The following is an 18440-nucleotide window of genomic DNA, read 5'->3' as shown; positions in this document are numbered from 1 at the left end:
TCTCTGTTTTAGCTACAGAGTGAGACCTCTCACTTCTCTTCCATCTTTGTTGGGAGTCGCACATGCTCACTGGCTAGGTAAGGACTACTAGCCAGTCAGAAGCAGAGTATGAGGGCGTGCCCTGACAGTACCTAGGTAAGGACTACTAGCCAGTCAGAAGCAGAGTATGAGGGCGTGCCCTGACAGTTCCTAGGTAAGGACTACTAGCCAGTCAGAAGCAGAGTATGAGGGCGTGCCTTGACAGTAGCTAGGTAAGGACTACTAGCCAGTCAGAAGCAGAGTATGAGGGCGTGCCCTGACAGTAGCTAGGTAAGGACTACTAGCCAGTCAGAAGCAGAGTATGAGGGCCTGCCCTGACAGTACCTAGGTAAGGACTACTAGCCAGTCAGAAGCAGAGTATGAGGGCCTGCCCTGACAGTACCTAGGTAAGGACTACTAGCCAGTCAGAAGCAGAGTATGAGGGCGTGCCATGCTAGCAGCTAGGTGAGCATTATAACGTGTGTTCCAAAGTGACCACGTTTGTCTCTGAAGTAAAGGCTGGACTACAACAGAGCTGTTTGGAGCAGTTTGTGAACAGTGTTTTCTGTGAACATATAACGTGCACAAAAAGATATATAACACAATAAAGGAAAGGGGAAAAAGCCAAAAAGCATAATATGAGCACTTTAAATGAAAAAATAAATTAAAAAACACCATCAAAAGGTTCTCAACTGTGAGGATGTTGTGCCTTTTTAAACATGTAGTAGTAAACTGAATACCTATGGGTTTTGGACTGATGGTAAAACACTGTATTTGAAGACGTTGCATTGGGTTCTGGGAAATTATAATAGGCAATTTTAAACAATTTTTTTTGCCATTTTATAGACAAAAGGATTACATGTTTTTTGGCAGATTGTTGCAGCCCTAATGATTTAATTGGAGCAAATGATCGTGATATGCAAATGTAAGGAATGAGGAGTGTTTTTTGTAATTTAAAATATTTAAATGCCCCCAAGAAGTTCTGAGTATGGACTGGATTTATTTATGTATCACGTGATCTCATCCTGACTTGGGAGAAAGCAGTTGCTCCAAACAGAGCAATTCCATTTGTTAACATTTTACATGAACGCATGGATAGGTAATGCCTTTATAACTTTTTAGATAAATGAATGTTTCCTCTGGCTTTCAGATGTGATCATGGAGCGCATGAAGGTGAAGCGGGAGGCACAGGAAGCAAAAAGGCGGGAAGAGAACGTGAAGCAGGAAGCAGAAACCGGCTCTGTTAAGACAGCGGAGGACCCCCCCGAGCTCACCTCGCAGCTCGACAACGGAGAGCACACAGAGGCCAAGGAAAATGCTGGTTCCCAAGGTAAAAGTCAGCTTCATATACAGTACGATATGAGGAAAGTATGGGATATGCAATAACGTTGACTATCACGATAAGTATATTACTTTGGATAAACAGATATTGAAGTGGACTCACTTCTGCTGCTTTCAGTATTCTGCTAAAATACAACAAATTGCTTGTAAAAATGTTAAACGAATGAAAGGAAATCATTTTCAATGTTATTGTATTGAACAAATTGAACATTGAATTGAATATAAAAGGCACCCACTAAAAAAACAATGACAGTTATATTTTAAAGTGCAGTACTGATATTTTCTTTCAACGTACTCCATAAATCTCTTAGTGTCTATCGCGATATGTCACACAGAGATGGTCCGATACCATTTTTTGCTTCCCGATACCGATTACGATACCTGAACTTGCGTATCGGCCGATACCGAGTACCGATCCGATACCAATGTGTCATATATTTTATGTTTTAACAACTGTATACTACTATCTCTGTATGGATGATATGATGTATAACAGCTGTATACTACTATCTCTGTATGGATGATATGATGTATAACAGCTGTATACTACTATCTCTGTATGGATGTGATATGATTTCTATCTTTGTTGTCAGTCTGGCTCAGGTTAAACTCTTTGTGAAACATGAACGCCACAGAACGTTCTTTTATTCTGCAGTTTGACAGTCAGTTATAACGGAAAAAGAACATAAATAAACTAATTTAACGTAGATTTTCTTTAGGGCTGTATTATGTGGTGTTGGATCGGTGCATAAACTCCAGTACATACCGATACCAGCATTTTAGGCAGTATCGGAGACAATACCGATACTGGTATCAGCATCGGTACATCTCTAATGTCACAGCCTTTCGTGATGTGGTTATTGCGCCAGTTGATAAGTAATAAAAAACGATCTATTGTGCAGCCCTAATGTACAGTATTCTGTCATTCTCTACATGCCATTTGTCCTAAAGCAAGTCCTTAACAGAAGACTCAATAGTGCTGATGGCAGCAGGTTTACTTTTCTTGAATTGCATGGTGAAACTGTGTCCGTGGTTTCTCTGCGGCAGCATCACGACCTTTACCTGTACCTGACTTTCTGCTAAATAATATGATGTCTCCGCTGGTGCTGTTCGCCCTCTGTGTGTGTGTGTATGTCATACCACAGCAGCCACGGCTCCCCCTGCTGCAGAGGAGAGCTGCGAGTCTGACCCTAACCCCGGCTCTACCACCCAGGACGCAGCCACGCCTAAAACGGACTCCCTCGAACCTAACCAGGAAACGCAGCGTGCTCACTCTGAGAGCCAGGAGAGTGGGGAGTCCCCTCCGTTGGCAAAGCAGGAAAGGACAGGTACTCAGAGTCAAATATGGACCCCGTTGTTTCGCTCCGTCCGAGTCCAGCTTTCTATCAGCCGCATCTTTTGCCATTCAACTCGCCCTCCATTTCATTCCCTGCTGACGGGCCGCACATCCATCTGCATCCGTCTGCTTGTGAAGTAGAACTTTATTTGTCCCAACATGGGCAGTTGGATCAATTAAAATACAACAAATAATAATAATAATAATAATGATGATGGTGATAAAACGTAGTAAAAACAAAGTAAAAAGCTGATATTACCTTTTTCTATTTGCGTTCAGCCTGTCTGTGCTGGTTGCTACTAACCATAGCCCGCCCTCTTCGCCCGGCTCAATTCAAACAACTTTATTTATCCCAAAAGGGCAACAAAACAAAATGGGTAACCCAGGCAAGAAGAGCGGCGAGGTTGCTTCCATTGGCAACATTTAAGAGCCTAATGGCAGAAGGGACGAAGGAATACAAATATCAAATGTTGGGTGTAAGGCGGTGGCTACACTGATTTGTTGTTTTAGTCTCTATACATTTATAATGTTATAGTTGGGACAGAAAACTAAATCATGTGTCAAATGATTTTTTTTCTAATTGGACTTGATGAGGCATTCCAAGATTATTATTTTTTTGATGAGTTATAATGAAACATTTGAGGAGGCTGTAATGAATGCAGTGTACACCATCTCTGATAAGCCTGGCTAGCATTATATTGAGGTGAGGTAGTATTATACTGTATTACTGGTCTCTGTTTGCTTTTGTTCAGACGGTTTGTTTATTGTGTTGGCCGGCTGCTTTGGCTTTGGTTTTACATGGCTTTGAACAAGCTACTGTGTGTCTCCTTCTTGTTACATATTCTGTAGTGGAGAATTGTTTCCTCAGAATGTATGATGTCCTCAGCCTCCATGGATGGCACGCACTGTGAAAAAGGCCTTTGTGGGTCTCTGTGTTTAACCTGGACAAAAATAACATTTCAGACAAAAGACTCATAGCTGTGTTGGCCAATAAGTGCTTCTTTCTTTGGGAAGCTCAATCAAAACATTGTAGCTCTCACCACACATGCAACAGTTGAGTAACCAGAAATAGCCTGATCCTTTTTAGATTCCCCTTCACAGCGTCTCTTCCATATCTTCAGAAAACATGAAATTAGACCGCGAGAAGGTATTTTTCCCTTTCATTTAATTGGTCTTGAGAGACCTCAAGCTGGTGCGGGCCGTTTTCTGCCATTCGTCTTGTCCTGACCCACCTACTCTTAAACATGAAACTAAAGCTGTTGCATTCAGCACCTGCTTCGTTAGCTAAATGTTCCATTTATTTTTTGGTGCATTAATTTCTTGCCTCGTGTTGTACGGTCTTTGAAAAGCATGCTTTTGGCACCGTGGTAGCCGGCATCTCTGGCAGCAGCTAGCACGCCACGTCTGTCACAACCGGCTCCTTATTCTCATTCCAATTTATGGGCATTTGTGTGGGTTCCTGTTGCTCAGACAAAAGGCCCTCTGCCTGGAAGCCCCACCTGCTACCTCGTCAACAAAGAGCTGCATATATATGCAGGACTGTCTCCCCTAACAACTCAAAGGCAGAGCTGTTGTCTTGAATTGGCTCTGCGGCAAGTGCACAGCTTGTTTTGGATTTGTGTTGCCTTTCCTGTCCAAGATGGGTTGGGTTTTAGAGGCCTAACCGGGCTGATGAAGCACTTAATGGTTTCACTAAAGACTCTCACTAAAGACTTTTTTTTTTTTTTTTTGCGGTTGGTTGGTCATATGCAAAATGTCAGGTCTTGAGACCTGGTGTTACATTGAACTAGTCTATATCCACGACGTTCCACTTCCAGGATTGCTCCGGTGTGGCCGGTAATTCCGGCGGATGGCCCTCTTTTCAGCCGGATGTCCGTCCCCTTCCGCTTCCTTTGTGTTGGCGTTCTGATTTGTGAGGACTATGTTTAACTGCTCCTCAGATCTCTGCAGGGTAAATCCAGACAGCTAGCTAGACTATCTGTCCAATCTGAGTTTTCTGTTGCACGACTAAAACAACCTTTAAACGTAAACATGTTCCACCAAAACAAGTTTCCTAGTGAGGCTATTTTTCAGCGGCACTGTGGCTCTGTCCGGCGCCCAAGACGATTGTGATTGATTTAAAGAAATGCCAAGAAACCAGAGCACATTGTTCTCCCATCCCGGGAATCCTGTGTGGTCTAGCCAGACCCTCCTCCCCAGCGCTGTGGAGGAAGGTCTGGCAGAGCGAGACTACATTGAACAAGATCTGGCCGACCTATATTGAAAATTTCCCGATTGGAGAGGTTGAACTCTTTTCCACTACCAGTGTAATTTTTTGTTATTTTTTACATCGCTGCCGTCTTTGCTAAAAGCCTGTTGCTTGTAATTAATGTCATTTAGATTCACTCCTTGCATCCCTAATACTTGCTTTACGCTTGTCCGAACATTTTTACTTTGTAGATAAGGATGTGAAAAACGAGTCTAGCAGTGAAGACAAGCACCCTGACGACTCCCAAGATCAGCCACAGCAGCAGTCCTCTCAACCAGAGGCGAGCGGTGGCAGCAGCCAGGTTTCTGGCCTCAGGAAACCAGAGCAGCCTGACCTGGCGGATCGGTCCTCCCGGTCCTCTTTTACCAGCCAGGATGGGACAGGTAAACGTGACTGAGGCTTGTTAGGGCTCGAAGAGTAGATTAACACAACTGACCGATTCCAAAGCCAGTGTTTAATTGTCTCTCGGTGTGTCTGTTTGGAATCGATGCTGATTTTGTGCCATCTGCTTTCTGAATGACAGACGAGTACAACAACAAGGCCAAAGCCGATAGCGGGAGACCAGCAGGACAGGAATCGAAAAATCAGACGTCCAGAGGCAGCAAAGAGGTGAGGCGGGGTTTTTCCAATCACAAAAGTTATTTTTAATTCGTAAGAAATCTTAAGGAAATCTGTTTTGAAATGGAAAAAAGTGAGAACTTTGGTTAAAAAATTCAGTACTGACTAAGTTGTATCCAGCATCAAGGATCCTGTATTTTATTTAGTTAATACAGTTCTTTGTTAGCATAAACACTGCATTGACTACACCTAATTATTGATAAAATGAAGAAAACAAAGGCTTTGTAGAGAAATGTTCTCCCATGTACAGTATGTATTCAGAAAGGTATTGTGTCAAAATCTTTCCAATCTTTTTTTTTAAGCTTAATTTACCTTAATTAAACAGCTTCGGAGTCATTGGAATGGTTATATGACTTTTTTTGGGTTGAGTGGTGATCGTCTCGCTCCCCCCTAGCACCTGTGAGCTGAAAAACCACCCTTGCAACTTTCGGCCGGCGAGCCGCTGGCCTCAGCGTCAGGAAGTATGGCGTGATATCAGGTCTCGCCATGTAATGAATTGCTTCACGGCACTGCACACATACACACATTCAGGAACCGGCTAACAAGGTAGAGATGGAGTTTTTCACACTATCGTCATGGCTGAGCCGGGAAAAAAGAAGCAGAAAGCTAGGAAAGCATGTCAAAAAGTGGGAAAACGGCAAAGAAATGGCCAAAACTGAATAGCGCCCCTTTAAAGCCACAAGTTGATCGCCTTGAAAAAGCAGCTTCTATTTTTATGTCTCGTAGTTGAATGTAATGTTCTCTCATGTTCCAGTCGTCTCCTGTACGCTCTGATGGGGAATCTTCGCGTCTCAGCTTCTTGAAAAGGGACCTGATGGTGAATTTGAACAACTTGTTCAAACTGGGTCAAGAGGGTAAATACAGGGTCTACCATAACCAGTACAGCACCAATGTCCTGGCCCTAAACAAACATCAGCACCGGGAGGACCACGACAAGAGGCGCCACCTCTCCCACAAGTTCAGCCTGACCACCGCGTCAGAGTTCAAATGGAACGGCTCTATCTACGGGTCGCGGAGCCTGACTGTCTCCACCCTGCGTCTCACCATCATCCAGTTGGAGACCAATGTCCCTGGACCATTCATGCATCCTAACTGGGCGTCGCACAGGTACAACTCTGATCCAGCTGATGTGAAAGTCACTGGTGTTTGTCCCTTTACGCTGGTAGGCAGGGATTGATACAAAATGTCTTGGTGACTTACAAAGTGTTAATAACTGCATAAGAAATGACAGGCTATTTTTACATTTATTAGATTTTTTTCCGTGATTTCGATACCTGAACTTGCGTTTCGGCCGATACCGAGTAACAATCTGATACCATATAATATATGTATTTTTTTTTTTTTATACTACTATCCCTGTATGGATGTTATATGATTGCTACTATTATTTTATGGCCTGGCTCAGTTTAAACGCTTTGTAAAACATGAACAAATAGATACAGAGAATGAATGCCATAAATATGTAGTTTGACAGTCATAACGGAAAAACCCCCCATTAATAAACTACTTTGAAGTTGACTTTTTTCAGGCTTAATTCACCAATTCAGATAACAGCATTTTAGGCAGTATCGGAGCCATTTCCGACATTTGTATCAAAGTTTCTGTCCCAGTGTGGTGGGAGATCCATATTGATTTAGCCACCAAACGATCTGGCATGAAGTTCCTCTAGCCGTGGGGTGGTTAAAGAAATAGTCAGTTGTGCTGCGTTATCTTTTGTTTTATACAGTTTGTCTCTGTTTTTCTAGGACCAACTGGAACAAAGCAGTGCAGATGTGCAGCAAGGCCAGGGAGTTTGCATTGGCCTTGGCCATACTGGAGTGTGCCATCAAACCAGTGGTCATGCTGCCTGTATGGAAAGATTCTCTTGGACACACAAGGTAAACAACTGTTGGCTACACACACTAAAAGCACATTAACATGTAGTGTGCTTTCCAAAAGCCTAAAGGCCTTTTTACAGTCGGTGTTCCCCACCTGTGATGTCAAAATGACGTAGATCTCCAGGATTTAAAGTGACCAGAGGTTGCGCACCACTCTATTTTTTTCAGCGGCGCACAACAAAGTGGAAATCATGGACGAGTTCAAGGGCAACCGGATGCCAGGACTCTCAGTGACTGCAAGTCTCTCTTGTAAACTTACTGGGTTAAGATGAGTTCTTTTATGGTGAATGAAAGGCTTGATCCCACCGAGTAGGTCATCAAATCGTGCAGACATTCTGAAGTATTCAAAGTGCTTCTCTTCGTCTATCATCCTCATTTGTTACACGAGGATATTGAACTCACCATATTTATGTCTGGCGTTATTCAAAGGACGAACATTCCACCTTCTTTTTCTTCATTTCTTAGCAAGCAGGCTCAAAAGCAGCTGTTCTTCCTCATCCATTGACTCCAATATCATCTTCGTCACTGTTGACATTGACGTCAATGCTGCTGCTGCCAGTTCTGCCATTGTTTACCTTTTTCTTCTTCTTCTGGTCCGTAAAAATAGCAAAGTCAGTAGCCTTTCCTCAGTTCCTCCAGTGCAGTTTCCTCACCTCTGTTCAGTAGAAGACCATAACTAGTGTCGCGACCACTACGCGCGAGTATAAATGGTTACGGCACTCCCATGACATCACATTGTCGCGCGACAGGTCGGGAATGGCGAGTATACTGAACGTTTAACAGGACTCAAGCTACTTATCATCTGTGTCACTACTCCAGGGATTTCTTCAACCTGTTTGGAGTACACTATTGTCTTTACATCTTGGTTAAAAACTGTACCTTCTTGCTTCAGGCTACATCGCATGACCTCCATGGAGCGGGAGGATAAAGAGAAGGTGAAAAAGCGCGAGAAAAAACTGGAGGATGAGGAGACACTGCAACAGGCCACTTGGGTGAAGTACACCATCCCCATCAAGCACCAGGTAAAACAACCGTGTCTTTCAACTGTCACCTAGCTCCTCCAGTGGCCATAGAAGAGGTTTAACATCACGTATACTGATCAAGAGCAGTGCTTCTCAGCCTTTCTTTTGTCAGACGTAACCCCCACAGCCCTGTTAGATTAACTATCCATTACTTTAAGCTAACCATTTCAACCACTTAGCTGTTACTTTTAGCTGTTTCAACTGTTTATTCATTACTTTTAGCTAACAATTTCAACTGTTTAATCATTACTTTTTACTTTTAGCTAACCGTTTCAGCTGTTTTAGCCATTCATCCATTACTTTCAGCGAACTTTTTAGACCACTCTGTTTGAAAACTAGTTTTCACACACACTTAGTTGAGCTAATCTGCAATCTCTCCACGTACCCCCTGACAACTGAAAAAGTACCACCTGAGGTACAAGTAGTCCTGGTTGGAAATATCTTAATATTGCTGCATTCTCTGAAATTATTGTGGTTCTTGTGTGTTTTTTCTTTCAAGGTGTGGAAGCAGAAGGGGGAGGAGTACAGAGTGACAGGGTACGGTGGCTGGAGCTGGGTCAGTAAGACTCATGTGCCGCGGTTTGTCCCAAAGCTACCAGGGAACACAAACGTAAACTACCGCAAAGAACTGGAGGGTAAGGTCCAAACTGACAATATTTCTTCATATTCTCCTGCTGCTGGCAATCTTGGCTCATATTATGATTTTTTTTATGCTGTTTTCATAGCTAAAATGAAGAAGGAAAATGCAACAGCTTGCACTAATAAGCAGAAAAAGTGTATGGAAACTGAGAAGCAGACAACTCAAAACACATTGAACAAGGACAATGTACAAGCATCCATCACTGCGTCATCTGAGGAGGACTGCAAACCTGAGACCTCCCAAGTGGAAGAAAAACCCACGGAGAATGAGCGGGAAAAGAATGCAGACGAGAAGAGAGAAGAGGAAAAAATGGAGGTTGACTCAGAAACTACTGCTTCAAGTGGAGAGACAGGTACATGTTTGAAATTACATTTTCTCTCCTTTTATCTACTGGGGTTCCCTTGGTGCTATTTGAGGACAAATATATGTTTCCCATCTACTGACCTCTCTGACTCTTTGTTATAGATAAAGCTGAAAACAAAGGCTCTTCCCCGCCTTCTGTGCAGCCTGCGAGGGACGAACCAATTCAGAACGTAGAACAACCCAAGAAGGAAGAGACCACTGCATCAAAGCCCTACTATGATGTTGTGAACGTCAGCGAGGGTTTCCAGCTGCGGACAGCTTATAAGAAGAAGGTAAAGCCCTCCAAACTGGATGGGCTTTTGGAGCGACGGGTCAAACAGTTCACCTTGGAGGAGAAGCAGAGGTTAGAGCGAATGAGACAGGCGGCACTGCTGTCCAAAATGGCTGCCACAAAGCCTACAGCCGGAGTTAAGACTGAAGGATCCACATTAGGCAAACAGCAGCCTGCTGCGACCCTGTGTGTAAAAGAAGAGAAGGAGGAGGGCCTTCAAGTGAAAGACCACGTAGTTAAAAAGCTTGACTTTGGGCAAGAGCAGATGAAGATAAAGGCAGACATAGATGTCAACTCAGAAGCCACAGCATCTAACCACAGCAAACAGACAGAGGTAAATGCTGTGCAGGGGAACTGCGGGGAGGACTTGGCTCACAAAGAAGTGAATGGAGAACCCTTATCAAGCACTGAGCCCAACAGTAAAAACAATTGTATATCAGATGCAATGGAAGGCAAAGAAAAAACACAGAAGCCAGAGGTGGCTCGAGTGGGAGAGAATGCTAAGAAACGTGGGTACGAGGAAATTGAGCAAGGCACTGGACAAAGCACGGAGGTAGACCAAAGCAAGAACAGTCCAGTGCAGGTGAATGGGAAAGCTGGGGAAAACCCTGCAGACTCAAACAGCAACTCAAACCCAGCCAGTCAAGTCCAAGGCAATATCAAAGAGCCTCAGAAAGAGCCTGTCAAGTCTCTGATGAATGGAAACCTCTCGCAGAATGATGCGTCTGACATATGTCACCCACCTCCCCTAAAAGTCCCGAAATTAGAGAACCATGTGGCAGAGAAAGGAGACTCTCTCAATAAGAATGTGGATGTGGCCATGTCCAGTGAGGGGACCGGACCTGCTAAGCTTCCATCCTCTAGCCCTTCTTGCCTGAACAGTAACCATACCAATAATGACGGCAGTAGCGAAGGTTTGAAGACCTCCATCACCACCACCACCACCACAGAGCCTCAAAACGCCCCGACAGCTGACCTACCCAGCAACATCAGTAAGTCAGATGTGACGTCTCAAGCAGCAGGTAACGTAGTCTCCTCTATTACCGCCGCCGCTCAGCCCAGCTCCAGGGCAGTTGTCCCTCAGAAGACTAAACTTCCAGTCACCGACACCAAGACGGGCACTTCAACTAGCTCCATGACAATTAGCAAAGAGTATTCCACCAAAGACCGAGTCAGCCTTCTCAGGTTCCTCAAATCCAAGAAGGCACGCTCAGGGACAGCCCTGCCGTCCTACCGCAAGTTTGTCACCAAGAGCAGCAAGAAGAGCATCTTTATCCTGCCAAATGATGACCTGAAGAGAATGGCGAGGAGAGCAGGCATCAGAGAGGTGCCCATCTTCAACTACAACGCCAAGCCCGCCCTGGACATATGGCCCTACCCTTCGCCTCGGCCCACTTTTGGGATCACATGGAGGTCGGTAACACATTTAGATCTTTTTACACATTGTTTGGTGTACTTAAAGTGTTCATATTATGCTTTTTGGCTTTTTCCCTTTCCTTTTTTGTGCATGTTATAAGTTTACAAAGTGAAAAAGCCAAAACTCCACCCCATAGGCACTTACCATCTCCAACAGAAAACTCTGTTCACAAACTGCTCCAAACAGCTCTACTGTAGTCCAGCCTTTACTTCAGAGACAAACGTGGTCACTTTGTAACACACGTTATAATGCTCGACTAGCTGCTAGCATGGAACGCCCTCATACTCTGCTTCTGACTGGCTAGTAGTCCTTACCTAGCTACTGTGCATGTGCGACTCCCAACAAAGATGAACAGAAGTGAGAGGTCTCACTCTGTAGCTAAAACAGAGACCTGAACACAGGGTGAAAAGAGGAGCTGCAGGAATGTGCAGTACAACAAAAATATGGTGTTTTTTGAAAATTAAACCATGTATAACCTCTATAACCTCTAAATACAATTATGAACCTGAAAATGAGCATAATATGAGCACTTTAAAAAAAACTAGCACATGTAGTACACATTTACAATAGCCAGGTGAAAATCTTCTTTTAATTATTTTGAACAATGCTGTGATTGATATGCCAACTTAAAAAAAATGACATAATCTCTTCCCATTGCTGCTGGTTTTTTGTTGTCTTAAGTGTGCCGTCTATTCAGTCGGACAGGAGCCTAAGTAAACAACACAACGTGATTGGTTGTCTTTATTTGCGGTGCAAAAGCTCAGAAAAACAGTTTCCAAAAACAGTTACGCCGTTTTATTGGCGCGTAATAATGACGTTCTGTGTTAAAGTACTTGTGACAAAAACAACTGTTTGAAAACATATATTGAAGTGCGAAATAATCGGACAGAAAAAAAAGTCCCCGTGTGTAAAGACCTTGTATTTGTGTCATGAGCACAATATTATGTCACCAAGATGTAGAAAAAATAAAAATACAGTGAACTAAAGTGTGTATGTAAACATACTTTCTGTTTAGTAGGTCGTGTTTTTATGGCTCATGTTTTTGTTATTTTTGACCCTTTCAGGTACCGTCTCCAGACTGTTAGGTCGCTGGCTGGGGTCAGCCTGATGCTGAGACTGCTGTGGGCCTGCCTGAGGTGGGATGACATGGCTGTTAAGCCCTCTGCTGCTGTAGGAACTACACGGAAAGGTGAGAACGTGCTGCACACTGACTTTTAATACTTCCTTTGGGCATCTTCTCTGTGTTCCTTAGAGGACGCCTTCTTACATTAGTTTCTATTTTAGTTCAACTTATGTTTAGAGCTGCAAAGATAAATCAATTAATCGATTAGTGGTCAACTTTTAAATTAATCAGCAATTATTTTGACAATCGATTAAATAGAGGAAATAATCAGTAGATTAATCAACAATGAAAATAATTGTTAGTTGCAGCCCTAGTAATGTTATCTCTTCTGTTTCTGCCAACAAAACCTTGTCTCCACCTTCCAATGCTGGAATGCTTGTAGTATTTGTCACTACCCGATGTGAGTCGAGTGCAGATGTGAGTTGCGTGTGCCCAATGACCAGATTTCACGCAGATCTGTTTTGCTGTTATATAGAATAATGACATAGAATAATGAGATAGGTACATTACATAGCAGTAATTTATTATTTAGCTTTAAGGCATCACATTTTCACGGCATTATCCCTGATGTCAGTTCTAGATTAGAGGCTGAAGTAGTCTCCAAGTACCTGCTAACGAGAGACTTCTGTAACGTCAATACAATAAAGATGGACCTACATAATGAAGTTGGTTCACGGCTGGCTACAAGTCAGCAATCAAACACAACAAAGGCTGTCACTTGAATGGCGTTTTGAGCTAACGTTAGCAATCAAATAATCACGTTTGCCGGATCCCTTGGCGTTATGCCGTAAACCGTTTTAAATCTGAGCATGCGCAACTCACATCTGCACTTGACTCACATCGGGTAGTGACAGTATTAGAACTATTAAATGGTTTCCATTTTAAATAATGTGCTGATACGTTTTCTTCTTGCCACAGAAACCACGGACACAGACGTCACCACAACAGAGATCATAAAACGAAGAGACGTGGGGCCTTACGGCATCCGCTCAGAATACTGCATCAGGAAGATCATCTGTCCCCTCGGAAACAGAGACACTCCCAAAGGTAAAAGCTAAACAGCAGAAACACACACACACACACACACACACACACACACACACACAGAAACAGCAAATTAAAAGAATGACCCAGGTTGATTGCTGGAAGAGTTTTGACAACTTTTTTTTAATATAAATCTTAAATTTGTTTCTCTTTCTGAGTAGAAACCCCCACTCCACAGAGGAAAGGCCTGCGCTCAAGCGCCTTGAGGCCCAAGAAGCATGAGCCAGCCAAGCTGACTGGGCCTGTAGCTGTGGAGACATGGGTGCCTGAAGAGGACCTGGAGCTGTGGGAGATCAGGGCCTTTGCAGAACGGTGAGAAACGCACAGCTAGCCTCCTCTGGCCTGTGGCGTCAAAAATTATTGGCTCGGGGAACACTGAAATATTCTGTTAGAGCACTGATTCACCTGACTGTCGCCTTTTTCCTGAATATTACAGAGTGGAGAGGGAGAAGTCCCAGGGTATCGATTCCTCCAAGACTGGCAGTAGTCTTAGGACGGCCGAGGATGTCAAGGCCCATTTGGAGAGTCAGCTAAAACAGGCCAGACTGGCTGCTCAGCAGGTGGGAACGCTGAACACACACACACATACACACACACACACACACACAGGTGTGTTATATTTTTTTCTGGTTTAACATTTTTTAAATTTATGTTCACACTGTACTCCAAAAGCATTTGTACAATCCATTGTTTTGGCAACATTTAACCTAATCGTACTTTACTTTAATTCCTATTTCTTGCACTTTAGCTATTATACGTTATACATTTTTTTTTTTTTTTTTTTTTTTTTTTTTTTTTTTTTTATACCTTAAATCGGACTGCGAGCAACGGCAACTTAGCAATTAGTATTCTGATTCTGAAGATTTTGTACTATTATTGTTACAGAAACGTCTGGAGCAGAGACCGGGTACACCTGCCACCACTCCCACAACAACCACCACCACCACCACCACCTCGGCCAGCACTCCCAGTTCTCCCAGCACCCCAGCGTCCATGGGCCAGAGGACAGGTCAGGTCACATCTGGAACTAAGATGGTCCTGGCCTCCAAACTGGGCTCTCCTGTTCCCTTCCAGCAGGACAAAAACTTTCATCAGTCTTTTGCTTCTTGGGTCAAGCAGGGTCAGACCAACAACAGCTCAGGTAAGCCAGATCGAAAGACACAGATAATTTGAATGAATCTTAATCCCATCAGAAATCTTACGTAGAATGGTGTAGAGTTGTGCGCCTTCTCATCCGTCATCTTCTGTTAGTGGCAGGCAGGCAGACAAAACTACTCTGTCAGAAGATACTGCTTTTTGTTCCCCCCCCCCCGCCTTTTTATCGTTCTCTGACAGTTATATCAGTTTGTCCGAAGTCACTCATTGGCATGAATTTCCACGTTATTTTTTTGTTGGTATATGTGATTGGCTTTGTGGCTCGTGGTGTCCACTTTTTATCCTGTTAAAACTGTTTTCAATGTTAGTCCTTTCATATCCTAAAGGGATACAGGATAGCCTGTTTATCAGCAGAATTTAAACACATGGCAAAAAAAAATTAGTTGCATTTTGGCCTTGTATTGATCACTATGTGCCTCAGAGAGGTGGGTTCTTTTTTTTTTGGGATGCGTTGGACTTGTAGGATGGTAGAGTTACTGCTTTTTGACTCATCAGCCACCCTTAAAGCTGGGGGAGGCAGAATCTGAAGTAGAGTGAGACCTCCTCCTCCTGCAGCTCTCCCTCTCCCCTCTCTGTCCAGCCTCTTCCATCAGACGAGCACAAGCGTATGCACCGGCATCACACAGTAACCTGTATTAGTCATTCATTTCATGCCGATGCTGTTATATAGCGGCAGTTATATGATAATGACGGTCCTGTTTTCTTTGTAAAGGCCTTTTGAGATGACACACTGTGATTCAATGCTCTAGCTAGCTACATAAACATGAACTTGAATTAGCTGCAGCTTTTAGCTGCCGGCTCTTCTGCCGCATTTTGTTGTGGATTTTGTTCAGTGTAATAGTAACTGAAAAGTAAATAAATAAGTTTAAAAAAAATGGCTAAAGCATTAATCCAAAAATTTCAAAAATGTCAGCCCCATTATTGTTGACTCAAACCTTCCAGTGGACACCACAGCCGTAGACTGGCCATCGCGGTGGCCCTTGTGGGTATGCGTGACTGCAGGTGGTGCATGGTGTGTCTTGCAGCCTCCATTGGCTCGGTGGCCACCGTGGCTAGCAGTATTGCCACCTCAGAGCAAACCTTCCAGATTGCTGGCAGCCCAGTGACTGTGGCTGGCCAGGTCCTCGCCGCCAAACTCCCGCTCCCCGCTAACAGCAAGATTGTCACGCTCAACATGCCCACCGCTCAAGGAGGTAGGGAGCACGAGTGTCATCCATTTCCGCTGGTTTGTGCTTACAATTGTCTAAATGGATGGAAGAGTATCCTGTGACCGGCGAAATTTGTTGGCACTGAGCATGGATGATGCAACCAGATTTTAGTTTTTTTTTTTTTTTTAGCTTTTATGGCCAAAAGAATGCAGTTTTTTTTCTGAGCTTTTCTCTGAGTTGTGTAAAAGTGGTCCCATGAACTAAAGCTTTTTTAATTGCTTTATAGATATTCCCCACACACAGTGCATGTCTCGCCGCTGCTGTGCACCCTTGACCTGTTTCGCTGCATGCACCCAATGGATATCTGCTTCTTTCCTCACGTAATCGTGCTTGTCAACAGGTATAGTCCAGCAGAAAGTCGTGGGCATTTTTCCCTCTGGGCCCCCTGCGAACCTTAGGACGTACAGCACGCTACATCCTACGACTGGCAACATCAACCTCAGAGCCACCACCTCCTCAACTACCCAGCAACAGGTCTTTAGTCCTTCACCCTGTCCTTTTCGGTGTTAACTTGAAGCTAGTAAAATATTAAGCACATTGATTGAGGATTTTACTTTTGGTTTTGTGTTCCAGGCCATCACAGCGGGAGGCCAAATACAGCCTGGCACGACGACGAGCCAGTCAGCGACCCCGTCTACCTCTGTGGGCACAGCAGCAGGCAGAAGTCCAGCAGTGGCTCAACAAGGTGTTCTGTCGAACTCATCATTTCTTTACATAAATAAATGTCTTCAGCTTTTGTGGCTCACGTTTTAAGCCCAGTTCAGACCAAAGATTCAAGATGAGACAAAACCATTTTAGAACATTGCAGGGAAAAGTTGTTGAACCGGCCCGTCTCAGCTCGACTCAAGCCAGCTGATGGTGTCACCTGCGACTCAGCTTGTCAAGTCTCCAGAGGCTGGTTTTAGAGCGCAAGGGACGTAACCTGTTTCAACAGCCAATAGCAAAGTCAGCTTGTAAAGTCAGCTACAAACTATAGAAATAAAATGATCCATAATCTATTTTATTTTCTATACAAACTGTACTCGAAAGGGCAGAGTTTGACGGAGGCTCAACGACCGCCTGCTAACACGGTAATATGGTCGAGCGAGCTAGAGGGTGCTGAAAAGAGAGAGAGCAGCGATAGAACAAAGCATGGGTCACATAAACGTTGTTTTCTCCGACTCATCACTAGAAATGCAACGTTATCCACATTCATATTTAGATGCAAAAATTATATATCCAGCGACAAAAAGCTGGCACGGAAGTACAGAGAATCTTTGGTCTGAACTGGGTTTTACAAATAAGAATAAAACATTCCCACTCTCTCCTCATCCCCTCCAGGCCAACCTCAGCCGACTGTGACACAGACTGGTCCCGGTTCTACACCTGTACAGACGACTGCAGCTCAGAGAGCAGCAGGTGCTGCGCCATCACCTCATGCAGCCACCGCAGCACCAGGACAGTCACCTGTCGCCTCCTCCCAGACCACCAGACCACAGCAGGGTCAAGTTAAACTCACTATGGCACAGCTCATGCAGCTAACGCAGGGTGCTCAGGTGAGGGCACATTTCTTTTCTCCTGCAGAGAAAGTCAAATGTTTTAGTGTTTACTTGCTCTTGTAAAGTACTTTGTTTTGAATGGTGATGTATAAATAGAGAATTCTATCACTGTTAGCTGAAGGCAAGATTCCTTTTGTCTACAATGCTACAGGGTGGAAACCCAGGTCTGACGGTGGTGATCCAGGGTCAGGGTCAGACCCAGGGACAGCTGCAAATCATCCCACAGGGTGTAACAGTCATCCCTGGTCCTGGTCAGCAGCTAATGCAGGCAGCCATGCCCAACGGCCAGGTCCAGCGCTTCCTCTTCACTCCCATGCCCCCATCCACATCAGCTCCAACTTCAGCACCCTCTCAGACCCCTCAAACCCAAATGTCAACTCCAACTCAAGCCAGAGCCCCTGCACAAGTCCAGACGACCCCCTCATCCCGAGGCCAAACCATAATGACAGCCCCTGTACCTGCCCCTACACAAATGCCAAGTTTGGCCCCCACAGTTCCTGTGCAAACCCAAGTTCCAGCCGCAACCCCGTTATCAGTACCTGCACAATCTCAAATATCCACTCCTGTTCCTGCCCTGCCACACGTTGCAGCCCAGGCCTCCACACAGGTTTTATCCTCCACACCAGCCTCTGTCCCCGCACAACCCCAAGTGGCAAGATCTGTCCCTTCCCCAGCACAAAATGCAGGCCCAGCTATGTCTCAGACACAAGTCTTTGCCACAGCCTCAACCCCTGCACAAAACCAAGTCCCAGCCAACATGCCAACCCAAGTCTCCACCCCTACCCCTGGCTCATTTCCTACACAAACCCAAACTGCTGTGTCGATTCCTGTCCTGGGACAAGTTGCACCTCAAGCCCAGGTCCAGACACACGCCTTCAGCCCCGCCCCTGCTTTAGCCCCTGTCTCAGTCAAGGTGGCTGCCCAAGTTGCTGCTACAGCAGTCACTACTAACTCAGCCCAAATGCCTGCTTCTGCCTCTCTTCCCTCACCTGTCCAAGTTCCAACCCCTGCCCTTGCCCCCGTCTCTGCTCCTGTCATAGCTGTTGTGTCCACCCAAATTGCTGTCCCGTCCCCAGCCAAAGCTCTAACCCAAATCCAGGCTACAGCCCCGGTTCCCCTTCATGCTGCTGTGGCCAATGCTGTTGTCACACCAGTCACAGCCACCTCTACAACACCTTCAGTGCCAGGTAAGGAACCCACCTCAATTCCCACGGACGATCT

General features: G+C 44.7%; 1 protein-coding gene across 3 annotated transcripts in view; it reads left to right on the top strand.

Annotated features, from left to right (window-relative positions):
• Positions 1–18440, top strand: part of bptf (bromodomain PHD finger transcription factor) — a 35288-nt gene that overhangs the window by 5839 nt on the left and 11009 nt on the right. Inside the window, exons 4-22 of one of the 3 annotated variants that reach the window (XM_078270292.1) lie at positions 1169–1348; positions 2508–2687; positions 5135–5326; positions 5467–5552; positions 6316–6668; positions 7307–7438; positions 8331–8460; positions 8960–9095; positions 9186–9452; positions 9566–11147; positions 12216–12340; positions 13193–13321; positions 13480–13630; positions 13755–13878; positions 14204–14459; positions 16022–16155; positions 16255–16366; positions 17002–17216; positions 17371–18406. In XM_078270292.1, the coding sequence (XP_078126418.1) occupies positions 1169–1348; positions 2508–2687; positions 5135–5326; positions 5467–5552; positions 6316–6668; positions 7307–7438; positions 8331–8460; positions 8960–9095; positions 9186–9452; positions 9566–11147; positions 12216–12340; positions 13193–13321; positions 13480–13630; positions 13755–13878; positions 14204–14459; positions 16022–16155; positions 16255–16366; positions 17002–17216; positions 17371–18406 (5520 nt within the window). Of the gene's footprint in view, positions 1–1168; positions 1349–2504; positions 2688–5134; positions 5327–5466; positions 5553–6315; positions 6669–7306; positions 7439–8330; positions 8461–8959; positions 9096–9185; positions 9453–9565; positions 11148–12215; positions 12341–13192; positions 13322–13479; positions 13631–13754; positions 13879–14203; positions 14460–16021; positions 16156–16254; positions 16367–17001; positions 17217–17370; positions 18407–18440 lie in introns of all 3 variants that reach the window. The other 2 variants (XM_078270291.1, XM_078270294.1) reach the window with 2 other exon arrangements.

Source organism: Sander vitreus, chromosome 15 (assembly GCF_031162955.1).
Source record: "Sander vitreus isolate 19-12246 chromosome 15, sanVit1, whole genome shotgun sequence".
NCBI classification, from domain to species: Eukaryota; Metazoa; Chordata; class Actinopteri; order Perciformes; family Percidae; genus Sander; species Sander vitreus.
This window is presented reverse-complemented; position numbering and strand designations above follow the sequence as displayed.